Raw genomic sequence first — 23,994 nt, 5'->3', positions numbered from 1 at the left:
TGTGTGTTCACACCCCCAAAGGAATGAGGTCAAATGCGTCCCAGAACAAACTCCACACGAGGTCTCCGATTAGATCAGTCAAATGGTCGCGTTCACATCTGCACTTAAAGCTGGTCACTTGTGATCTTATTCCCCAGGAAGGATGTTAATCCGAGGTCCAAGGTATCAAATAATCACGTTGCCCGAACATAAAACTTGTAAAACAAGTTCGCTGGCTTCAGGTGTACAACTCTTTTTCTCCTCTTCTAATGCAAAAAGTGTCAAACAATGCCTGCTCAATTCTTATTACATCAGACATATCTTCCATTTTTGTGAACACACTCATCGCTCTGTAGTTGAACGCCGGGAGGAGTATGTTTCAAGGTCATGCAGCACGTTGGCAAAGCTTTTCTACATCCCCTGTACCTTCAAGCTTTTGGCTCCGAGTGCCTGTGATGTCTCAGCATTGGCTCTCTCGGTTTGCTTTAACACACTGGGTTCGTAAAGCTTCTTTTGTTTTTTCAGATGCTTTCTAAATGAAGTGACTTCCTCGCCTTCGACTGCGACGAGCACACATTACACTACACGTGGCCGAGGGCCCCGAGGAAAGTTGCGCACTCGTACCAGTGTCGCGTAAATGCGCCTCGAATAAAAGCGGAGGATTATAGGAGCTTTGTGAGGATGCTGGTCTTTGATGAAGAGATCCTTTCTTCGCCGGTGCATTGAGAGCAGATTTTCTGGGGGGAAATTTAAAATTAAATATCGAGGAGGCGCATCCGTTAGCTCGAAATCGAGATTAAAAGCCACTTGCGCCGGCGCGTCGGCACAACTTTGTCGGTCTTAACTTTTGACTTTGACATAATTCTCCGCTGACAGATTTTAAAGCTCTCTAGGATATTGCGTTTGGGGTTCAGGGAATATCACCAGCTAGGTAATCGTGATTGGGGGTGACAGTGCCTTTACACTGTCAACATGCTATTTTTACCCAGCTCATTGCACATTATTGCCCCCAGGCAGCCCAGTCCCATTTTATCTCTTACTCTCCCCAAACATCTCTGATTATTAAAACATGCATTTGGGGGTTTATCAGCCTCTATCTGAGGCCGATGTGGATACGTTTTGATGTAGGTTTATTTTTAGCTTAGGTTTTTCATCCATTTGTAGTTATTGGACGGGGAAACATCTGGAAAAAGGATGTTATGATGATGCAGCCACAAAAGTCACCTCAATAATCTGAATAAACCACCTCATCAGACTTCAGTTTTCAGATGCAGAGGGCCGGTGTGAACCTTCGGTCACGTGATCTCCATGTACAAAAACACAAACAACCCACGTAAACACTTGACCTGCTGCGTTCTCGCCTGGTTGGAATAAATCCATTCTTGCTGAGCACGTGGGATAAACATCAGGTGACGAGTTTCCAGGAGGAACAGAAACATGGAGGCAGAAAAACAACCAGTTCAACAACCATCTTTTTCTTCTTGGCATCAACTGTCCCAGCTTGGCTAGATGGTTATCAGCTCCTCCTAGAGGGATAATTATCCAGCCGGCCTATGATGCCCCTTTATATTTGATTATTATAGCAGCTAACTCCTCTGTAATAGAACCGTTATTGTCACTGGAGGCTTTATGCCTCTGTGCTCGTTTATTCTTATAACAGTGACTCTGTCGGCTCTCTGTTTAGCCACCACCGTTTTACAGTGAATACTTTGAATGCTGACTCGACCCATTCTCTTTTAATCGTCACCAATCTCCCATGCAACAAGCATCAGCTTTTTCCCGTGCTCCCGTTCCTCTCATATTTATATGCTGCTTGTATTTTATTCATCAGCTGCTCTCTCCTCCCTGTCTCTCTGTCTGTCTCAACCCGGCTGACCTCAGGCGTCCGGGTCCATCTTAGCGCCGCTCTGGGGGTTTTAAGGCTCCGGGTCTTCTTCTCCTCCTCATCATCTTCCTCCTTCCTCTTCTTTTCTTCTTCTTCTTCTCCTCCTCCTTGGTTTCTGCATTTGAAAAGTTGATTTAATTTTAATTTAAAAGTAATGCAGCAGCTAAACACATTCAGAATGTTGGAGATAGAGCAAATAATGTTGTACTAGCTGCAGTTCGGCTGCCTTAAAAACTCATATTTGCACATTTTAAACAACCTGCTATATTTTTTGTATTACATACATAAACCGTGCATATTTTGCACTTATTAGGTTTTGCTTGTCTGATTTGAAGAAAAAGGAAAACAAGCATTTATAAGCTATACTTCAACTGAAACTCTTTTTGTTCAGCTATTCTTTCTTTCTTTCTTTCTTTCTTCGTTTGTGATTGTGTAAAGGTTTCTGATGCCGAAAACTCAGTAGCTCAAACTGAAAAAGCACAACTTTTTACCTTTCTGAAGACGTGTCTCTTCAAAACTGCCCTAGACTTTAAATTGAGATACATAAAAGTCATAAAAATTCCTAGTAAGTTGCCCGTGGAAGGTTGATCAAGTATTAAACCAAAAGTCCTGCAAAAATCAATAACAAATTAAGTCACCAATCTTTACCTATTCTTCTTCTTCTTCTTCTTCTTCTCCTTCCGTTCTGTCTCCTACTCCTCTTCCTTCGTCTTCTTCTGTTAAATTTCCATCAGATTTGATACTCCACAGCACCAGAACCTTAATATAATGAATAACAAGAGAAAACTTGTTGTGCAGCAGCCCGTGGAGAGGATCAGCCTCCAGATCATGGTATATTTGAAAGAAACACGTTTTGGTCGGTGATGACAAATTTGAATGTTCTCCAACTCTTCTTCAGCCGACAGAAAACCTGACCGGCTCTGACTTTTTCCCTTTTTTTTTTTTTTCTTTACCATGAGCTGTGCTCCCTGCTAACACGATGATGTGGCTGGCGCCATAACTAATTTAATTTCCACCATGGTAATTGTCAGATTAACTGAACCACGGGCTTCATCTGTCAACATTTTACTATAAAACTCAGCACCTGTTCAGCTGCTCCCAACGAAATCTTTGAAGCGTCTCGGGCGCTTCAACTTTAAATTTCCTCGGTTCCACTATGGCCTATTTCAGCACTTCGATTTCTTTCATCTTAAGAGATAACAAATGCAAACTGAAAAATGTGAAATCTCTCGCAGCTGATTTAATTTCAGTCGTTTGCTATAATACTGCGGATGTGCAGGGCAAAAAAGAGATCATTTTACTCATAATTTAAAGTTGCATTATCCAGCAATTTGCAGAAGTGATGTGTTTTTTATTCAAATACGAACGCTGGTTGACTATGTCTGAGATATCTCTAGTAAAAGTAAAAATAAACCGTTTGTTTCCCACAATCTCTTGGAAACAGTCATCGGTTCAAATGTCGGAGGCGGTTGATTGGAGCTGCGGACTGACTTGCAAACGTGTGAAAAATCACAGCTTATGAGACTACCTCTAATGATATCTCTCCCTATTAGTTTCAAAAGCAGAAAAGGTCACAGTGCCACTACGAATCGAGCAGGAAGTCACATCCCTTTTCATTTGTAGGAACACAAGGCTAAAGAGAGAGGAAAAAAAAAAAAGAGATCCCACCTGAAAATGTGAGAAATGTCAGAAAGCTCAGCTAATAACGGCCTCCTGTTTCTCTCCTCTCCTCTGTGCAGATAATGTTTACAGGAAATGTCTCGCGAACGGGACGTGGGCGTTGAAGGGGAACTACTCCATGTGCAAGGCCATACTTCACGAGGAGGTAAGGCTCGGCTGTGTGGTGTTTTTTTTTTTTTTTTGCATGCGTCCTGATTAGTGGGGCTCTTCAGGGAGGAACCTCAGAGCGTCGGAACATACGTTCAGAAACCAACAACAAAGCCAAGGTTTGCAGGGGAGGGAGCCGTTTTGCTGGGGGCTGATTTGTGGATTCGGGGGTTTGATTTCTCGCAGCCTGCGGCCTTAAAAGGACTGAAAGGATGCTGGAGTGAAAGAAAGCACCGTGCGCGCTCCGCGGATGCCCCGGAGCATCACCCCGAGGGATCTGGGAGATCTGAAAGTCTGTTTAATGTCACGTCGCCCCGAGTCATCGAGGCCCGGCCGCTTTGGCATATAGTGGGTGGAAGCATGAAATCTGCTTATCAACCTGGAGCTATTTCTCTTTTGAATAAGTATGTTTATTTTTAATTCCTTAAAAGAAACACACAAAAGCCACAAAACTGTATTTTTTTTTTAAAAACGGCATTGTCCTGCGGTGATGTGAGCGACCTGCGAAGGAGAACACAGTCAGCCAGCGTGCTGCATTTACGGTCCCGCTGTGCTCCAGATTTTTATCCGTTCACATGTTGCTGCGATTGTGTTTGAATAAAAAATGTAGTTATTTATTTGGGCATCCTCCACCTGGACGCTGCGTCGCGGCTGGTGTAGTCATAAGAGCTGGTTTTAACTACCACCATACATTCGGACGGAATGTGGTGACCCGGGTCAGGCGGGACCAATTAGACATCTCGAGAATTCGTATGTCAAAGATTCAATTACATGATGGAAACATGTGACTCGCCGTGTTTGTTTAGCTTGGCCTCACCATCTGCTGGAGCTAAATGTTAATAGCCGAGCTTCCCTAAACAGTGTTACCGAAGTTTATCTTTTCCCCATTTCTAGTCGAAGGAGTAGAAGGATGAGGTTTAGAAATTGAATTGTTTGACAGTACTTAATTTAATGTAATTGCCTGAAACAACTTGGCCCTGTAGCGTTGTAAGAATTGCTGTACAGTTTAAGGGATTGTTTTGGAGAAGCAGCAGGAAGTGATGTGATTTAAGACTTCTTTTTTTCCCTTTTTTAATTCATTCAACATGCCACTGATTTGTGCAGTATTAACCAATCAAAGCAGTTATAAAAATCAATTTCTTGTCTGAACTGTTTGTACAGAACTATAGTTACTCTTCGTGGCCTGCGTCACTGTGATGTTAGCTGGAGGCACAACAGAGGAAAAGTTTGAGGCGAACACTGTCACTTTCAACCATGAAAATGTCATCTTGTTGTATTTTTTGGTGCCAAAACCGAAATATTCAAAACACCAACTTGAGGTTTGATCACATACCAGCCACTGCCAGTCATAGACAACTTTGGTTTAAAAGAAAGGATTGGAGCAAGACAATCAACAACAACATGCAACAACAACATGCACACTTCATATCAGCTCAGATTAATGTGTAATGCATCAGTTTCAGCCTGGATAGCATCATGGGTTAGACAAAAATGTGACTGAAATTACGTTAAGTTAATCCTTATTTAGGGGATTCTTGTTACATTTTAATGCTAATGCTAACGCTAGGTAACGGTAGCTGCGTGTTTCAGGGGTGTCCGAGCAGAAGTTGCATTTACAACATTACCCTCCACAGTGGTTCCACTTACTTCTTGTAACATCTTCGTTGGAGAGGCTTCAATTGGTGAAGACAGACCAGACTTCCGTCACATCCATTCTGTGTCCTCCTTTGGTCAAATTGTCCATTCAGTCAGTGAGAGTGTAGCGGTCGGTGAATATAGTCCCATCAGTCAGAATCATCTTTTTAAAATAACACTCACGCAGTGCGTTTATACGCTTTACATGCACGTGAAAAAAATAATTATTGCCTTAATCTGACTATAACAGGAGAACTTAAGTGCATGTAGACACATTACTCCAATTACAATCGGAGTTCTCGTTATCCGATTGAGACACCCAGATAATGCGATTGGAAACGGAGTTTTAATCGGATAATGCGTGTGCGCATGCTCCACGACCCCTGCGCTGGCGTGTGACCCCGGAACAAAAACGTCCAAGAAAGCCGGTCGCAGAAGAAGAAGAAGAAGAAGAAGAAGAAGAAGAGAAACGGAGCCGTCTGAGGGATAGCGCGGATCTTACCTGCATCAGAAGTAGCGCGAACATTACGTACAAGATTAAAAAACGAACGACTCTAATTTGTTATGTCACGTAATACGTGGTATTATCCCGCTGAAAAGACACGTATCGCCACCTAGTGTGGCAGAGGAGAACAGTTTTCGATTTTCTTGCGCTGCATGTAAACTGGGACAAGGACTGTAGTGAGAAAGTCGAATTTTGAGCATAGCTCGATTAAGCTCTGCATGTAAACGCACTGATTGTCTCAGAGAGTGGGTGTATTAGTATATTCTGTTAAATATGCATTTTTCTCGTCCATTTCGTGCCAAAACAGTCCATTGAAATATGCTAACCTCCATTTACAGGCTATAGGTTTGAGATGTTTTTCCCCTTCACAAACCCTGAAGGGGTCTGTAGTCAGGAGATAATTAGCTGAGCTTTGCATCCTTTAGCTCTGCCTAAAGGTACAGACAACAAAGAACTACCAGTAATGAAGTCAGATTGTGTCGTAGCGTCATGTCTCCTGTGTCTAGACCAGAAAGGTAGCTGGGAAGCTAGGATACAAGGAAGAGCTAATATCAACTGAGTGGCTATAAGGGGCTAGTGTTAGTGGAGAGGCTAGGAAGTTAGATAGAGCTACTATTAGCTGTAGCTGGCCGGCCCCAAGATCTGCTCTGTCAATCAAATCATCTTGGTGGGTTTTATGCGGACAGAAGAGTAACTGCAGTGTGGGCGTGCACATCATCTGTGTGCCAAGAAATTGAATTTGTTCCTACATTATCTATTACTGAACACATCAAGCTGTCACTGGGCAAAAGGCAGGTTACACCCAACCAACAGAAACCAAACAAACTAAATTCAGTGGAATAGTCCCAATACAAACGCTGCTTTCGTTTTGAGTTTGTAAAGTCTGTGAATCTTCTGCCTTGAGATGCTCATTGATAGACACAGTGCTGTGGTGGAAGGCTGTTTATAATTACAAAGCCTCCATTTTCTTAAATCCTTGGCTAAAGAATTCAAACTGGTGATGATGTAGTTCAGGCTTTTGTTACATCAACACGTTTGTGCTGCCTCAGCCCACACTATTATTTCAGAGCAAGCAATATTTTGTTGCTGTTCTCAGTTGAAGCTGTAAGCATCATTTTATTATATACTTTGTAAAATTTAGTCCAAATGTGTGTGATGTCAGGAGATGCGAGACTAGCCCCCCCATCCAAATATTTTCATGTTTCATCTTGGTTGCTTTGAACCTCTTTCCCTCAGAGACAGGGTTAGGAGAACATAATGTGTATGATTTCCAAAATATTTTGGCTCCAACATGATTTGTTTCAGCATCCACCTCTGCATGAGGCGCTTAAATATCAAGACATTAAAAGAAACGAGTAATCCACTGGAGATTGATGAGGTTCATTATGTCTTCTTGGAGGTTTTCCAAAGCACCCAACTGGTAAGAGACCCTACAACAGGATGGAGAGATTATATAGTCTGCTGTACGTAATCTGGCTGGGGAACATCTCGGGATCCCTCAGGAGGATTTTCATTTTAAATGAAAACTGGCTTTTCTGTGCAGGGAAGGAGCAACACACTTATTTCAGCTCGGTGCACCGAAAGTCAGGAAAACGTTGCAACATGCAAATTGAGAGAGAGCACGAGCAATGTGAGAAAAGGTCTGAAGCTGTTTTAAGGCTGGGAAAAAATGTGGGTGTACAGGACGGGCAAGAGTTATCTGAGTTGGATCTGAGTTATGATAACTGCAACATGTTACAAAGATGTAACACCATACTCTCACTGGATGTCGACCATAAGTTTTTAGTTAAGAGTGACACCCGCCCTAACAGTAGGACTGGACGGTGGACTCTTTTTGCCCCTCTGTACGTCCTGACACACGCTTTGAACTTTGTTCCAAAGAAAGGGAAGAGGAAATGGTGTTTTGTGCATGTTCTGTGTTTCATTCCTACTTTCCTATATGAAAATATAATAAAAAAATGTTTAAAGAAAAACAAGAAAAGGTCCGATGGCAATGCAAATACACCTGCAAATACGGAAGAGAACTTATTTTATTTTAATCTAATCTTGTTTTATTTTATTTTTGGTTTTACTGTGTTTGTGTTTCTTTCATGTGCAACTAAGCTACTGTGACCAAGTCATTTCCCTCGTGGATCATTAAAGTCAGTCTAAGTCTAAGAAATGTTTTCCGGGGACCACAAAAAGGGATGGTCTAGCTGCGACGCGCTCGTTATTCAAGAGTTGTTTGACTCTTGGAGTTGTTGATGTTCGCTACTCATCAGTGGTGTTGGACATAAGTTCTTTTTTTGTTTGGTTTGGTTTCTTATTTTCTCATCCTGCTCGCACGAACCCTTGTAAACCATTTCTACGTGGGGCCCCTCGGTGCGTTTCTGTATCTCTGCAGGTGTTGTGAGTATTTGCATCCAGTGTTTTGTGACTTTGCTTTTGTTTTGTCTGTTTGCATGTGTTTCCTTAAGTTGCAGTGCATTGAGCTCTTTAAGCCACCGTACTTTTTACTGTTAATGGAAAAGTCCAGATACAAAGAGATTATACTAAATCTGGAGGTGGAAAAAAAATATTGTTCTCAAATCTTTACCAGGAATGAGGCATAAGTTATTTACTTTAAATTAAATATTGACATTTTATTTCATATTGATTCTGACCATCAGTCAGTGTTGGATTAGCATTAGCTATCTGCTGCAGGTGTTGAATCTAAATCTTTGAATACTCAAGGAGTATTTATAAGAAGAATTACTTTGTTTTGGTCTCCGAATGTGATTTATTGACACTTAGAAAACCTATAAAAACATCATCACGGTTCTTTTATTGAATCAGTGAAGACATGTTTTCCTGTAAATATCAGTTATAGTCATTTCTACTTCATAGATCTGTGAGGATGAGAAAATAGTGTTTGGGCTGAAACCCTTCATTTAGTGTGTTTGTTTTTTCTTTCTTTCTCCGTCTCTCTCTGAGTCTGATGTCCAATCGATCGGTCAGGAGATGGATAAAGAGTGTCTGACCTTTTAAAAACGTGTCTTTGATTTTTCCTTCCTTTTGTAGCCGTGAAATAAATCACCAGGTGGCAGCGGTGGAGTGATTGACATTGGGGGGGAAAGAGAGGGGAGTTGAAGTAGCTTCTCTTCAAAGTTCAGCCCGTATTGAACCAAATATTCAGTCGCCCCACGGGAAAGAGAAACTGAGTGGATCAAACGCTTATTAGAAAGTTTCTCTGAGGGGGAATAGAAAAAAAAAGATAAAACGAAAACTTCTCATTTTCTTTTGGGTCTCGCCGAAGCTTATTTTTTCAAATACATACTAAGTGTCTTTGTTGTTTCTTGGGAATGAGTCAGGTTTGTTTAAACTCTTGCGGCCCACACATTTGGTGAGACCTGAGGCTAGCGGTAGGTGGGTTTTATTTTCTCTTTATCGTCCACTCTCCTCGCTCCGCTCCCCTTTTTTAAAACCTCCTGTTTGCTTGATTTATATCCTAAAGTGTCGCAAGCCCCGCACGCCGCAATGTCTGATACAGGACTGCTTCACATCTTTCAGCTCAGTATTAATGTGCACCGTGGCAAACAATGAACATCTGTATTTGAAATATGGTTAAATCATCAAATATGAAGCAGTTCAACTGAAAAGACACAGATCTTTGTGTTGTTCTTGTCCGTACTGAATGCATCCACAATGGAATAAGACGTGTGGACGTTGAGGCCAACAACATCAGGCAGAACTAACTGAAATCATGAGTTAACGGTTACAAATTGTATGAATAACATGGGAAAAGTTACAGACATACAGATGTTGTTGAATACTTTTGACTTTTCCTTTTTAGGCCACATAAGAACTGTTACCGTACCCATGTTTGGTATCTTTTTATTCAGCGAGTTCACCAATAAGATCTGATCATTATTTTTTTCACTTTAACCGACGTTGGCATCTCCACCCTGATCCACATCAGACCTGTCTGGTATATTCATTACGTAGAGCAGTATCGTTTTTTTTTGTTTTTTTTTTAAATGACAAAAAAGGACCCATGTACACTATATTGCCAAAAGTATTTGCTCATCTGCCTTTACACACATATGAACTTAAGTGACATCCCATTCTTAATCCATTGGGTTTAATATGACGTCAACCCACCCTTTGCAGTTACAACAGCTTCAACTCTTCTGGGGAGACTTTCCACAAGTTTTAGGAGTGTGTTTATTGAAATTTTAGACCATTTTTTTTGAGCAGCACATTCATGAGGTCAGCTGATGTTGGATGAGAAGGCTTGGCTTCCAGTCTTCGCTCTAATTCATCCGAAAGTTGTTCTGTTGGGTTGAGGTCAGGACTCTGTGCAGACCAGTCAAGTTCTTCAACACCAAACTCCCTCATCTATGTGTTTATGGACCTTGCTTTGATCACTGGTGCTCAGTCATGTTGGAACAGGAAGGGATTCATCTACAAACTGTTCCCACAAAGTTAGGAGCATGGAATTGTCCAAAATCTCTTAATATGCTGAAGCATTCAGAGTTCCTTTAACTGGAACTAAGGAGCCAAGCCCAGCTCCTGAAAAACAAACCATAATTCCCCTTCCACCAAACTTCACACTTGGCACAATGGAGTCAGACAAGAACGGTTCTCCTGGCAACCACCAAATCCAGATTGGTTGCCAGATGGAGGATTGTGATTCGTAACTCCAGAGAACGTCTCCACTGCTCTGGAGTCCAGTGGTGTCGTGGTTTACACCACTGCATCCAGTATTTTGCATTACACTTAGTGGTGTTTGACATGGAGACCCATCCCATGAAGCTCTCTACGCACTGTTTTTGAGCTATTGTGAAGGCCACATGAAGTTTGGAGATCTGTAGCGACTGACTCTGCAGAAAGTTGGTGACCTCCTGCATAATATACACGTCAGCATCTGCTGATTTTACATAGCCTGTCGTTGTCATTCCCAGTTCGTTATAAAACCACTGACAGTTAACTGTGGAATATTTAGTAATGAGGAAATTTTCCAATTTTAGTGGACTTGCTGCACAGGTGGCATGGAACACCTGAATTCAGTTATTTGGATGGATGAGCAAATACTTTTGGCAATATGGTCTGTCAAGACATGCAACATCTGACCATCCTACCCCATCCTTTACACCCATATTTGTGTTCCATTAAATTGAAACAGTCATATATCCGCTTTTACATGATCTATCAACATCAAACAAAAACTGGGCGAGAGGTTCAAACTGCACTTCTGAATTAAGTTAACGGCAGCGCTCAATGTGACCTAGTTTCTTTTTGTTTTTTTGTCACGGCGCTTTGAAAAGATCACATGATTTGATTAGCGAAGGTTATCGCTCAGCTTCTGTGTTCATGGCACTGCTATGGACAGATCATTGGAAACAGAGGAGCTACTAAAATCTCCTCAAAGCTGCTGGGAAAATAATCCGGGGACAGATGAAGCTTGATTTACACGTCATATTTAGAAAACAAATATGTTTTAGTTCATTTTAAGTATATACTGTATATCCCAACTCTGGGCCTTGCTGATGCTCTCGCCCATGGATGTGTGGTGTCACTTACCATCTTGTGTTGTTTCACATCAAGAAGAATTGATGAGTCCCGGCTAAAAAGGGACTTAGCTGCTCTATTGGGACACCCTAACCCTCCAGAGATCTACACACAAACCCTCTGAGATGACAGGGAAAGCACAGGATCCTTCACTCCGCCAGTTCCTACAAACGCCTCCCTTCCCCTGTCCATCCTTCCACATCTTTTCTGTCCCTTATTCCCCCCTCTATTCACTGAGGTGTTGCACTGTCCTCCCGGCTACGCAAGGTCACTCCACTCAATAAAGATCAGCAAACTAGCCCCTGGGGAGGGCCCGTGATGGCCACACACACACGCACTGAAACAATAAAATATTTAGCTGAAGGAATATAACTGCGGCAGTCTCATATACTGTTGACACCCTCTGGTGTTTAACTATGTAGAGAAATGCAGACAAAAAAAATAAATAAAGCAAGTACGCATAGGACGACACTGTTAAGTAGCAGCAATGACCCCATGTTGTTCACCACATCTTTAATTGCTATAGGTAATTTGCTTTAAATCTTCAGCACTGACTTGAAATACACACAACAGACAGCTACAATATTAGTGTTATTATATTATTATATTATAGATGTTATTATTTTATAGAGGTGCTAAGACAAAATTTAGGTTAGCAACCCCGAATAGGGTCTAAACTTGCCTCTGCTCAACACAACAGAGACAGAGACTTTCAAACTAGTCTGTCCTTGTAGCCGTTAACTAATAAATAAATCTAAACAAGAACCCATTCAGTTATTTAATTAATACGAGTACACTGTGTGTGATTCCGCCATCAAATAACGTATCAGCATGCGGTTAATTATTGATGCGATCATGTTGCTGTATAAAAAGCTGCGTGTCTTTATTTCCCTTTATTACCGGTGATATTTCTGATGTGCTTCAAACTGTTCAGGGTTCAAGTTGATATAACTAACGACGAGGCGGAGATAAATAATAAATAAAAACTTTCTGTGATTTCAGCCTTGATTTGAGACACATTTTAACGGCAGGTTAAAGATCAGACTGCACATATACTGTATGTTAGACAACTGTCTCACTTTTACCTGGCAGATCTGTTTAGATCACATCAGACATCACAACTGTGCCAACGCAGCGCAATCGCATCCACTGCATGCTTTCCCGTTCAGCGCGTAAGAGAGAAAAAACAAACAGCAACTTGAATGCCACAACAGAGCCTGTTTTCCGGTCCAACCTGTGGAACCGTGTGATGGTAAACCCTGATATCCGCCGGATGAAATGTGTTTTGCGTTGCAGCCTGTACACAATGTGCCATGTACAAACAGGGATAACGAACAACTTCATCGTATCACATTTGATTTTAAAAAACAACGGAAGTGCTGCACAAACAAGCACATCTGGAGCATGCTAACCTCTTTCATGCTTGACTTGCATAATAAAGAGGTCATTTAATGGCCTATACCAGAAAACAAGAACTTTGAACCATGATCCTTCCAGAACCCAGAGCAGGTCACATATGTTGCTTTAAATAGGCCGAGATTTTAACCACAGAACTGGCAGATGAGAAAAGATCTCGATGCCATGATTTCTTTTATGACGATCATATGTCTTATTTTCCCACAGATTTCTGTCTCTGCACTTTAAAAACAAAAAAAAATGCGGAGACCGTTGTGCAATTTTCGAGTCAAAGATTTGAGCAGCTGCACCGGAATAATAGTGAATGGGACAGATGACGTGTTTCGGTGTGGGTGGAGACGGGATTAAACATGCACACATTTAATCTCGGCGTAGACACCAGGAGGTTACATAAATCCACTTACAGCACAGATTACAGGCGGCAGTGTGGGGATCACAATGGAAGTCTGAGTCGCAGACATAGAGATGTGTCTGGCTAGAAATCTTCTCCTTCTGCACATGGGAGTGTGTGCACGTTCGAAATCCCCCCGGTGTTCGTGTTTTAAAACCAGGAGGCGAACCAGAGAACTCCTCGAAGCCTGATTGGTAATCGTACACGGGTCAGAGGGTGACAAGTTGCATGTATGGATTACTTAACAGTCCTCTCAGGTACAGGCCCCTGGGATGGAACTTGTGAGTGAAGTGACTGTTTACATCTTCTGCTTGGATGTTGACTGCAAAAAGACCAAGAGCAGACACAAAGTGAATGCAAAGAGGTTAAAGAAATGCACGTTAAAACGACCACAAGAAGATGCATAAATCATGATTCAAAATGACGTCAAAAGTCATAAAATAACTTGGAAATTAAAATTGAAATGGAAAAAAAACACAATGTCTAAGATATAGGTCTTCAATAGGGGGTCCGCCACCCCTAGGGGTCCGTGGAGGCACTGCAGGGGGATCGCGAAATCTTTGGTTGATTAGACATTTTTTGTACATATATATATATATGTATTACATTTTCTTATTCTCCTGAGACCTGAGTATTTGTTTAGAATGCATCTTAAGATTCAGACCTTTAGGTATTGGGGATTAGAAGGACCTTATAAGAAAAATAAGCACATAATCTTTGAACTGGAAGTAGTCTTTTAAAAGAATTATGTGGACGCAGGGGTTATTTCAGTGTTTATTACAATTTAAGTGCCTACCCCAATGTGTATCAAAATATAAACAATGAAACCTCAATGTTCTCAAACAAGTACGTGTGGATTTGTTAAATTTAGCTTAAAATTTAATGCTCAACAACAACAATCTCTCAACAATCTCAACAATTCCAAAAAGTCATAATCAAAATTCACATAACGACACACAAAGCAACCACAAACAGATACAAAACAGCCACACAGACACACATAATTACAAAACATGCAAATCGACCTGAGAGATGAGAATTACGACCAAAGTTGACATACAACATAACAACTTAACTGCAAAGAGACTCAAAAGTTCCACAAAAGTTAATGCAGACAACAACTAGGAGAGACGAAATGAGAGCAGAGCTGTATCAAACAACCAAGAGTCGCAAAATTACGCAACGACACGCAAAGTGACAAAAAGCAACCCTGCTGATACGCACACTTACCACGGAGAAGCAAAGTGACCTCAAGTTCATGCAAACTCAACGAAAAAGAAGATGACTATAAGCAACACAAAAGAGCCTCAGAGCTGCACTGAACGAGAAACAAAATGATGAAAAATTGCCACAACAATTGCCAAAAGTTTTAAATGAACACAATCGCGCACAAGATGACTGGCATAAAAATACACACTCCACAAAGAAACACGGCGATGATGTGACAAATATTTGTCTGTTCCTATCTAAAATGGGGGGGAGTCCTTGGCTTTTTTCCACCAGGGTCCAGGTTTCTCTTAATCCATCCATGGGTGACGTCCGGAACAGCTTTTTATCATTTTTACATCAGAACATTTGCTGGTTGTTCTTTTCTTGGCATTTCTGACTTCGTAACTATTAATCATGTAAAGCTTTGCATTCAAAATTTAAATGTGACACCCCTGCTGCGACTGTGAATACCCACTCCTGTTCAGACCCACAGCGGGAGTCAGATATTGAAAAATAAAAAGTCTTTTCTTATCCTGAAAAGACTATTTCTGTAAATCTGAAGCACCCAAAGGACTCAGCCTGTGTTTCTCTTTCTCTTCCCCTCAGAAAAAAGGCAAGATGCACTACCAAATAGCAGTGATCATAAACTTCCTGGGTCACTGCATCTCCATGGTGGCTCTGCTCATAGCTTTCTTCCTCTTCTTGTGTTTGAGGTAAGTGTCATCCTCGTTGCCACTGGTCCGCTGATAATCCCACAGACATCCTCGATGTGACAGAAATGTCAGTATTCTCCAGATCCGGAGAGGTTCAAAGCGCCTCTCGTTCTTATTCAAAAACCATTTGGTCATGGGATGAAACCTTCCCTATCTCAATCCCACAGCTGTAAAGGGGTTTAGATGCCCGCAAAAAAAAAAAAAAAAAAATCTAGGGCACATTTCCCCACAATTGGGAATAATAGACCCATCTCGGAAAGAGGCAAAAACCAAAACAGCCCTTTGAAGGCCTATTGGGACGACTGGTGGAGGTGGAAAGGGTTTTCTCTGACAAACCGAACTGAGCTGCGTGTTAACGAGAGAAAGGTCTTAGCACCCTCGACAGCCAGGGCTGTTATCGATCACACAGACACCCCCGGGGAGTGAGAAAAGCGTGAAAGGGCACAGAGAGACATAATAAGTAGAAGCTCTACAGGGCGGTGTTTATGCAGAACCTGTGTTTGTGGGCTTGGACATGCAGGCATGCAGGCAGGGAGTGTCGGCCGGCTATAAATGGCACCAGGCTGGAAAGGGAGTTTGGCATTTATTACTCACCTACTTGATTTCGTAATGAAATTGAGAATGGTTAGGGAGCAGGTAGTGGCTGGCAGTGTGATGGAGAGTAAGGCAGACAGTCCTGTTCAGTGCTGTGGAACCACAAGGAGAAAGGGAGAAGAGTGAATGGCAGGTAGAATGGGTTTAGCTTCCAAAGTGTGACATATTTCAAGGTGTCTTGATGCATGAATCTCCTGGATAATGTAACAATACTGTAGGTTTAAACTGTGGACAGGGGTCTTTAAATATGGCCTTAAATATCCCATTTTTGTTTCGTTTTAAATGCAAATGAACAGCATTCATAATCATGCTTTTCAAAATTCCCCTGTCATGAATACCAAATGGCTTCATCCTCGGATGCAATTTGAGGTTCAGTGTTCACGGTTTTTAAAATTTTGGATTTAAGCAGAGCTATACAAAATCTACCTGAGCCCAAGGTACATACTGCGCATCCATATTTGCAGGAGCCAGGTGATGAAAATGAATGCAGCATTTGTTGTGCCTTATTTTTGTCATCTCAAATTTAAAAGAGTGGGTGTTGAGAATTGTTAGACCGTTCTTAAGGTATGGACACGCCGAACCGACATATAAAAACTACTCACATGGAAAAAATGTCACCTGAAGACATTTAGTCATTTGTAGTAATTGCAGAGGTTCTGTGATTATAGTTGTTCCAAACAGTTGCACTACAACCCACGACAAAGACTACAGCCACAACCAGCTGATACATAACTGTTCATACCAGCAGGTGGCAGTAGTCTAGGAGGCTAAGAAGCTAGGGAGAACTATTATTAACTGGGAGGCCATGAAGCATTAAGAGCTAGAAGGCTAAGAAGCTAGGTAGACCTACTATTAGCTAGGAGGCTAAGAAGCTAGGACAGGCTATTATTAGCTGGGAGGCTAGGAAATATTAAGAGCTAGGAGGCTAAGAAGCTAGGTAGACCTACTATTAGCTAGGAGGCTAAGAACCTAGGAAGAGCTACATTTAGCTGGAAGGCTAGGAAACCACGAAGACCTACTATTGGCTGGGAGGCTAGGACACATTAAAAGCTATCAGCCAGGAGGCTAAGAAGCTAGGTAAGCCTACTATTAGCTAGGAGGCTAAGAAGCTAGGAAGAGACTAGGAAGTATTGAGACCTAGGAGGCTATGAATTCAGGAAGACCTACTATTAGCTGGTAGGCTAGGAAGCTAGGAAGAGCTAGGAAGAAAGGCTCGTTCTGTTCAAAGATTAAAAACACATCTGCTACCGTCCCTGTGTAGCAAAGTTGCAAAGTCATGTTATATATCTAGTTTATTAAAGATTGGAAGTGTAGGCCAAGTGATATTTTAGCTTGCTACTTCCCCAAATGTCTTGTTTTTATTGTAAGTTAACTGCGTTTTTCCAGTAGCTAATACTTTTCTTATGCATATACGACTTCAAGCCACCAATGTAAGCAGTTGACTTGATGTGAATGTAAATGCTTAGCTTAGCATAGTTTAGGAGAAGCAGGGAAACCGTTAACGTGAGTCTGTCAAAAGTTGGAAAAAAAAAACCATCTAATAACATGCTCATCTTGTTTAGTTAAGCCATACATCAACCGAGATGTAAATAGGTCATATTATCTTTGTACCTAGGTGCACTAATTGCACTTTGGCTTGGCCCAATTAGCCTCCAGACATAACAGTGATTTAGTGGTTAGTGGTTCACTGATGGCGGTTACATTGAAATACATTAACATCACAAAGAAGCTCATTCAGTAAGAAGATTGTTTGCTCCTCAGTCCATAAGACTCTACTACACCGCCCTGTGAGGAGCCATCTCTATCTATCTATCTATCTATCTATCTATCTATCTATCTATCTATCTATCTATCTATCTATCTATCTATCTATCTATCTATATCTGGTTGCACTTGATGTTTGTCCTGTTTTTCCTCAAACTCCCTCAAATAAATAAATAGGAAAAGCCTACCGTGTAACCTTTGAATGTTTTCTTTACTTCCATTTTCCCTTTCCCGCCCTGGTTCTCTAAGCCGATCAGCTAAATGCAGATTTAACATGCTGGGTCGGCTGAAAAGCTGCCGACAGTGGTTAGACTAGTGCCAACGGCCGACCATCAGCTTGGTGTGGCCAAATGTTTATCCATCGTACCACACCATCAGGAAAGCGTCCAAACATCCAGAGAATCCAAAAAATAAATCCTTTTTTCAAATACGAGAGGAATTTTAAATAGAGAGATGATATATCTGAGATGCTTTAAAAACAAAAGCCCCTCAAATCAGAAAAATGATAAGATAGGCTTAAACGGATCAAAAAGTGTGTTGAAAGGTAACAAAATAACTGTTAAACAAGGTTATCTTCTATATCAGGCTAAACATCAATTTGGTTATTTACAATGATAGTATAAGATTGCACATAGTACATTGCAGAAAACAGCAAAACCCTATTTATGCAGGAACACAAGACGAAAACATATATTTTACAGCTTTAACAAAGACATGTCTGCAGGAATATTCAGTTTGCTCCTAATTAATACCCATCAGGTCCAAACTAAGGAAGTGAGGTCAGACAGAGTAATGAATACAAAAAAAAAAAAACATCTCTGCACTCTGCCTCTGGCTCGGAAGTCACTGCCTTCATGATGCTAATAGGAGCTCCAGTAACATTTTGACATAGTGGGGGAAAATAGCTGCTTGTTTGTGAGGCAATACAATTTACAAACCATGAATTAATTCATTCATTTATTATGTATAGCCATCAGGCTGCTTTTTAAACACCTTTGTAATATCATAACTATTCAGAGCCGTGGTTTTGTGCAGCTTATTGTGTTAATTAGGCTGCCATTTTTTTCCAGAGCTAATAAACAGACACAGTAATACAGTGTTACTGGAAACTTCCACACAGAGCCTGTTAAAGTGACACCTATTAAGAATTGATGCATACTAAAAAATAAATCGTGTCATTCATGGTTGGCAGAGGAAGAAGGAGCAGCGTCTGTTGGCAGATAATGCCATCAGCTGGTGACAACAAACAGGGCTGTCTCTGCAGAGGATGGGGTTGATTTGTTCAGTCCATTCAGTTGTCTATTTTCGGGCCCTCGCTCTGAGGCACTTGCAGATTTTAATTGTGTCCTCGGGTCAATTTATTTGCAGCATTAAAAAAAAAGAAAAAAGGGAAAAGAAAGAGCAGCAGGAGTTTCAGGACATGACACAAACAAGAGAGCAAACAGCACCAATGAAATGCTACTACTTGATGGGGCATGTTATTGTGAGTCAACATCTCTATTCATTATTCATTTCCCTCATCTTCATTTTCTGCTTTTCCAAGATTGTGCTCATTGTTGAGGAATAGCTAAATACTGTGAGTTTAAAATGCACTCAAACACCAAGACTCAGCAGGAGGAGATATTTAATTCAAATGTTTTCCCAACAGCTGGGCCACATGCACAATTTTACATGATATGTTTTCTATCTTTCTGCTCAGTATGAGATCATTTTTTTCCCCCCGAAGCTCAGCGGGAGAAATATTATAAATGCAGCATAAACATGTCAGCGGTTGAATTCATCCTCCACTGTTCTTCTCACAGGAGCATCCGCTGTCTGCGAAACATCATTCACTGGAACCTCATCACCGCCTTCATCCTGAGGAACGCCACCTGGTTCATCGTCCAACTGACCATGAGCCCCGAGGTGCATGAAAGTAACGTGGTACGTCTCCCTTCATCTGCAGATATTATTGCATTGGGTTCATTTGTTACCACAGCCTTACCTTAGCATTTATGTTCACATTGTAGTATAAATGATAACCTTCATGCTAGCATATCATTCCCCTTGTTAGCCTTTATGCTTATGTAACATAAAGCCTGGTATTTGATAGTACCTAAGCTATCCAAGTAGCTAATATGCGACATGTGTTGTTTGTTTAAAATTGTAAATATAGACTAAATGGTATGAGTTAGCGTCCCCCTTCCCAAATATCTTGTTTTTATTCTAAGCTAATTTGCCCTTTTATCACTCGCTAATGTCTATATTATATAAATGTCCAAAATAAGCCGTAACATATTTATATTATAACCACAGTCAAATTGGATTTCATTTATTACATTGGTATTTTATGGGATAAAGTAGGTTTACATTTAGCTAACAACAGATGCAGCTGAGAATATCAGTGCTGTTCTCATATTGGTTTATCTTAGCCTGGCATAAGGACTGGGAGTTGAGTCTGTCAAATGTTAAAAAATACAATCAACTTAGTGACCATGTGCCCTGAGGTGCACAAAAGTAACTTGGTAATATCTATCTCACTTCTTGTGCATATAAAGAGAAATACTGATCTTTTAAACGTTATTGCATTGGGTTTCTTCATTACCACAAACGTGCTGTTGTGATTTTAGGTTGTAGGGGGCCCAAGGTAAAGATGCCCTCTCCAGCCTTCCTGCTCCACCTCTGTCACCTGCCTGTTTTCAACCTGTTCTTTTCAGCACCTTTGCCACAGTGACACAGGGTGAAGTTGAGGATTTCATCAAACAGCTCTCCTATGGACCCTTCCCTACACATCTCATTAAATCACACCTGTCTGCCTTAAGTCCTCTCATTACACAAATAATGAATCATTCGCTTCAGTCTGGCCGTGTCCTATCCTCACATAAAAGTGCAGTTATCAAACCTCTTCTAAAGCAAAAAACAGTCTCGACCCACGGCTCCTCTCCACCTACCGGCCCATCTCCATCTTCCTTTCATGTCCAAGGTGTTTGTGCCGGTGGTGTCCCTCAAGGATCAGTCCTGGGACTCCTGCTTTTCTTCCTCTACATGCTGCTACTGGGCCATGTCATCAGCCAACATGGCATCTCCTTTCACTGTTACGCTGACAACACCCAGTTATACCTGAGGACGGACCCCAACCTCTCTTCTACTCTGGTTTCTTCATCCTCATCTTCATCCTCTCCACCACCACTTCTCCAACTGCCTGGAGGAGATAAAGGCGTGGATGAGTCACAACAACAGCTCCAAAGCTGACCTTCAAAAACCACATCAAACATCTGTTCAAGACCTGCTTTTTCCATCTTCTCAAAGCTCCAACCCAGAGCTAACGTCAAAAAACTTCAATTCATCCACAACAGTGCAGTCTGAATTGTGATGAAAGTTTGCAAACAGGAACATATCACACCCTTTCTTCAGAACCTCCACTGGCTCCTCATGACCTCCAGAATCCAATATAAAATTGCTCTTATCACCCACCTCTGCATCCATGGCAACGCCTCAGAATACCTGAAAAACCTCCTCACCCCTCGCACATCGACTCGACTCCTCGGCACTAACCTCCCCCTTCCGCCCCAAACCAAACCGTGGACCATGGGAGATCAGGCTTTTTTCTCCACTGCCGCCCATGTCTGGAACTCCTTCCCTGACCATCTGAGGAATCCTCAATCTCTGGACGTTTTTTAAAAAGGCCTTAAGACTTTCCTGTTCAGACAGGCCTTTCCTGTTCTTAACTGTTCTTAACCCCCACAGTCATTGGACTGCAGTGTTTTTATTGTATTTTTGGGTTTTTACTGTACTCTGTAGCACTTTCAGATTTTTGCTAAAAAAGGGCTTCATAAATAAAATGTAGTCTTATTATTAGTATTGCAAAATATACCAAAGGGTGGCCATCTCAGGGTTGCAAACAATTGCTTGGTTTGCTTGTCCTGTTTGTGTGTCCCTGTTTAATCCCATATACAATGTCCTGCTACCAGAAATAGAGCTGCAAATGTGTGTGAAGCTAAAGCGTATTAAGCGTATTAAACTGCCTTTGTATGATTCTGCAGATATGGTGTCGCCTCGTCACAGCCTCCTTCAACTATTTCCACTCAACAAATTTCTTCTGGATGTTCGGAGAGGGCTGCTACCTCCACACCGCCATCGTCCTCACCTATTCCACCGACAAGCTGCGCAAGTGGATGTTCATCTGCATCGGCTGGTGTACGCACACTCGTTACACAGTTCACACACCTCTGAAGTTTTACTGTATGTAAACCTTGAAAGAGTAGTTGGAGATTATATTATACCAGATGTATCACTATTCATTAAAATTGATAAAAGTGCAACATTTCATTAAGTAAGTATTGATGTTTAGAATCAATTGGCCTAATAAGACAAGATAATCACAGTGCAAGTTGAAAATACATCTAAAAACAAGGCTGTCTTGTTTGTTTTCTACATACACCGACAGAAATGTAAATAGGTCAGCTTGTTGTTGAGCTAGCAAGATGTTAAGCTACGTCTATTGCAGTCTGTTTTCATCTTTATTTTTCGGTACACAATCCATTTCCTCATACATACATTGCAGAAAAGATACACACCATTTGATTAGCCTGCAGGAGTGGTTTATGCACCACTGCCAGTAGTTACATTTAAATAAAATCCAATATTTTTGCAGTTGATGTGGTTAATTTTGTAGGAGGTGATTCATATCTGGTTTTACTTTAACATAATTAGCCAATTTAGGTTAATTAGGTGATCTGATATGACTACAGCTCAGGGTAACACTGCCAAGTAAGGATTCTTGGCAAGAAATTGTATTGCATATTAATAGTGCCAGTCACTGGAGTATGTTTGATCTCAAAAGTGAAGAAAAATGGGAGGCTGTTGACTTGATGGAGATCCCAGGACTTTGTGTGGCAGCTGGGAATCATATTGGTGCGGAGTTCACCAATACCCCGTTTCACACTGTCAAACTAAACTATGTGCTGTTGAGATTATGTGTATTGTGCCAGCTGGATTACATTTCCCCCAGGGCAGTGTGAAGCCTCGGCATGAAGAGGAGATGGCAGCACATTTCAGAACCGCTGTGAAAGAATAAATAAGATCAGGTTTTTCTCTGCTTCGCTTAGCTTTGACTCTCTGGCTTCACGGGCACAAATGCTGTTATTAAGTCAGCAAGGTAGGGACAAGAAGCCCAAACAATTTATCTGCAACAATGAGGGTACATTTTCCTGAGGTTTAACATTAGACCGATGACAATAGATCGCTAATGAACGTTTCCAGACATGCGCCTCTTCACGATCCCCCCTGTGTCATTTAAATGTGAGTAATGTCTTGTTTGTCTGAGTTATTAAACGGCTATACACCAGTAGATCATAGATTACTCTGTGGTGTCATCAGCCGGACTCCGGCTTTTCATTCACACACAAAGACATTTTCAGATGGTGATGAGTCTTGGCTTGCATCTGTGGATCACATCACACAAGCAGCAATTGCTTTTGACAGAGCTTGGCAGGCGATGGTGCTGAGGGAAAAAAAAAAAGACAAGGGGTTCATATTACAGCATGAAATCCCTGGAGTGATATTTTATGATTTGAATAACAGAGAAAGATGGAAGACGAGTCTCTCATTTTGTTCTTTTTTTGTTGTTTTTTTGCAGGTATACCATTCCCTATAATTGTAGCGTGGGCCATTGGGAAGCTGTACTACGACAATGAGAAGTAAGCCCTTCGCTGACGCGGAGCTTTTTTTGTTGTCTCTACCTTGGTAATTAAAAAGACAAGGGCAAAGCCGCCCATTATTACGTTAAGAGGATGAATGTCTATTAATTACCTGCAGTAATCACATTCGCATTGCGCACTATTCTTCTTTTCACGTTTGCTCTCGTTTGGCACCAATTAAAACGGTGAAAAATTGATACGGCTGTTTAGAGATTTGCAAACAACAAATGGTTTGATCATATGTGCCCTTATGATTCAAACTGTCAACAAATCCATTGAATAAACCAGAGCCGGAGTATCTGCAGCTGAATATACATCTTTTGGGTCGGATCCCATTAAAATTTTGAGTGACATGTTCCTTCATTACTGTGTTCATACGCTCTGTTGTTTATTTTCATTCAGTCACACACACACACACACACACACACACACACACACACACACACACACACACACACACACACACACACACAGACTGCTTCCAGAAAAACCCACTACAGCACCAAATGTATCAGAATCTACTTTAATGGCCGACGTGTTTGACACATGCAAGAAATGAAGTTCCAGTTCCCATTAGGCGCAGAAAGGAAGTCTAGAAAAAAAAGATATAACAAGCTAAAAGAAAGGCTTCTTTCAAGCTACTTTCATTAATTATTATTATTATTATTTTTTATTTTTAGCAAATAGCTCCCTATCTAATCATCAAGCAGCCATGGAGCAAAGTTTCCATTCATATGGCGTCACCTGATCAATTTAATATTAAACATATGATACTTCCTTTTAGCTCTGTTTTTGGTCTCCACCACCTTAAGAGAAAACGACCGTTGCAAGAGTAAACGATTGCAGTATATTTTTAGGTTGTAAAACCA

The 23,994-nt window shown here is 41.2% G+C and overlaps 1 protein-coding gene across 1 annotated transcript in view; it reads left to right on the top strand.

Moving 5' to 3' along the window:
* Positions 1–23,994, top strand: part of LOC125023015 (corticotropin-releasing factor receptor 1-like) — a 68,725-nt gene that overhangs the window by 29,022 nt on the left and 15,709 nt on the right. The window contains exons 5-9 of the mRNA XM_047610071.1: positions 3,604–3,689; positions 14,983–15,089; positions 19,250–19,370; positions 21,470–21,623; positions 23,065–23,125. Of these exons, the coding sequence (XP_047466027.1) occupies positions 3,604–3,689; positions 14,983–15,089; positions 19,250–19,370; positions 21,470–21,623; positions 23,065–23,125 (529 nt within the window). The remainder of the gene's footprint in view (positions 1–3,603; positions 3,690–14,982; positions 15,090–19,249; positions 19,371–21,469; positions 21,624–23,064; positions 23,126–23,994) is intronic.

This window comes from Mugil cephalus, chromosome 16 (assembly GCF_022458985.1).
Source record: "Mugil cephalus isolate CIBA_MC_2020 chromosome 16, CIBA_Mcephalus_1.1, whole genome shotgun sequence".
NCBI classification, from domain to species: Eukaryota; Metazoa; Chordata; class Actinopteri; order Mugiliformes; family Mugilidae; genus Mugil; species Mugil cephalus.
This window is presented reverse-complemented; position numbering and strand designations above follow the sequence as displayed.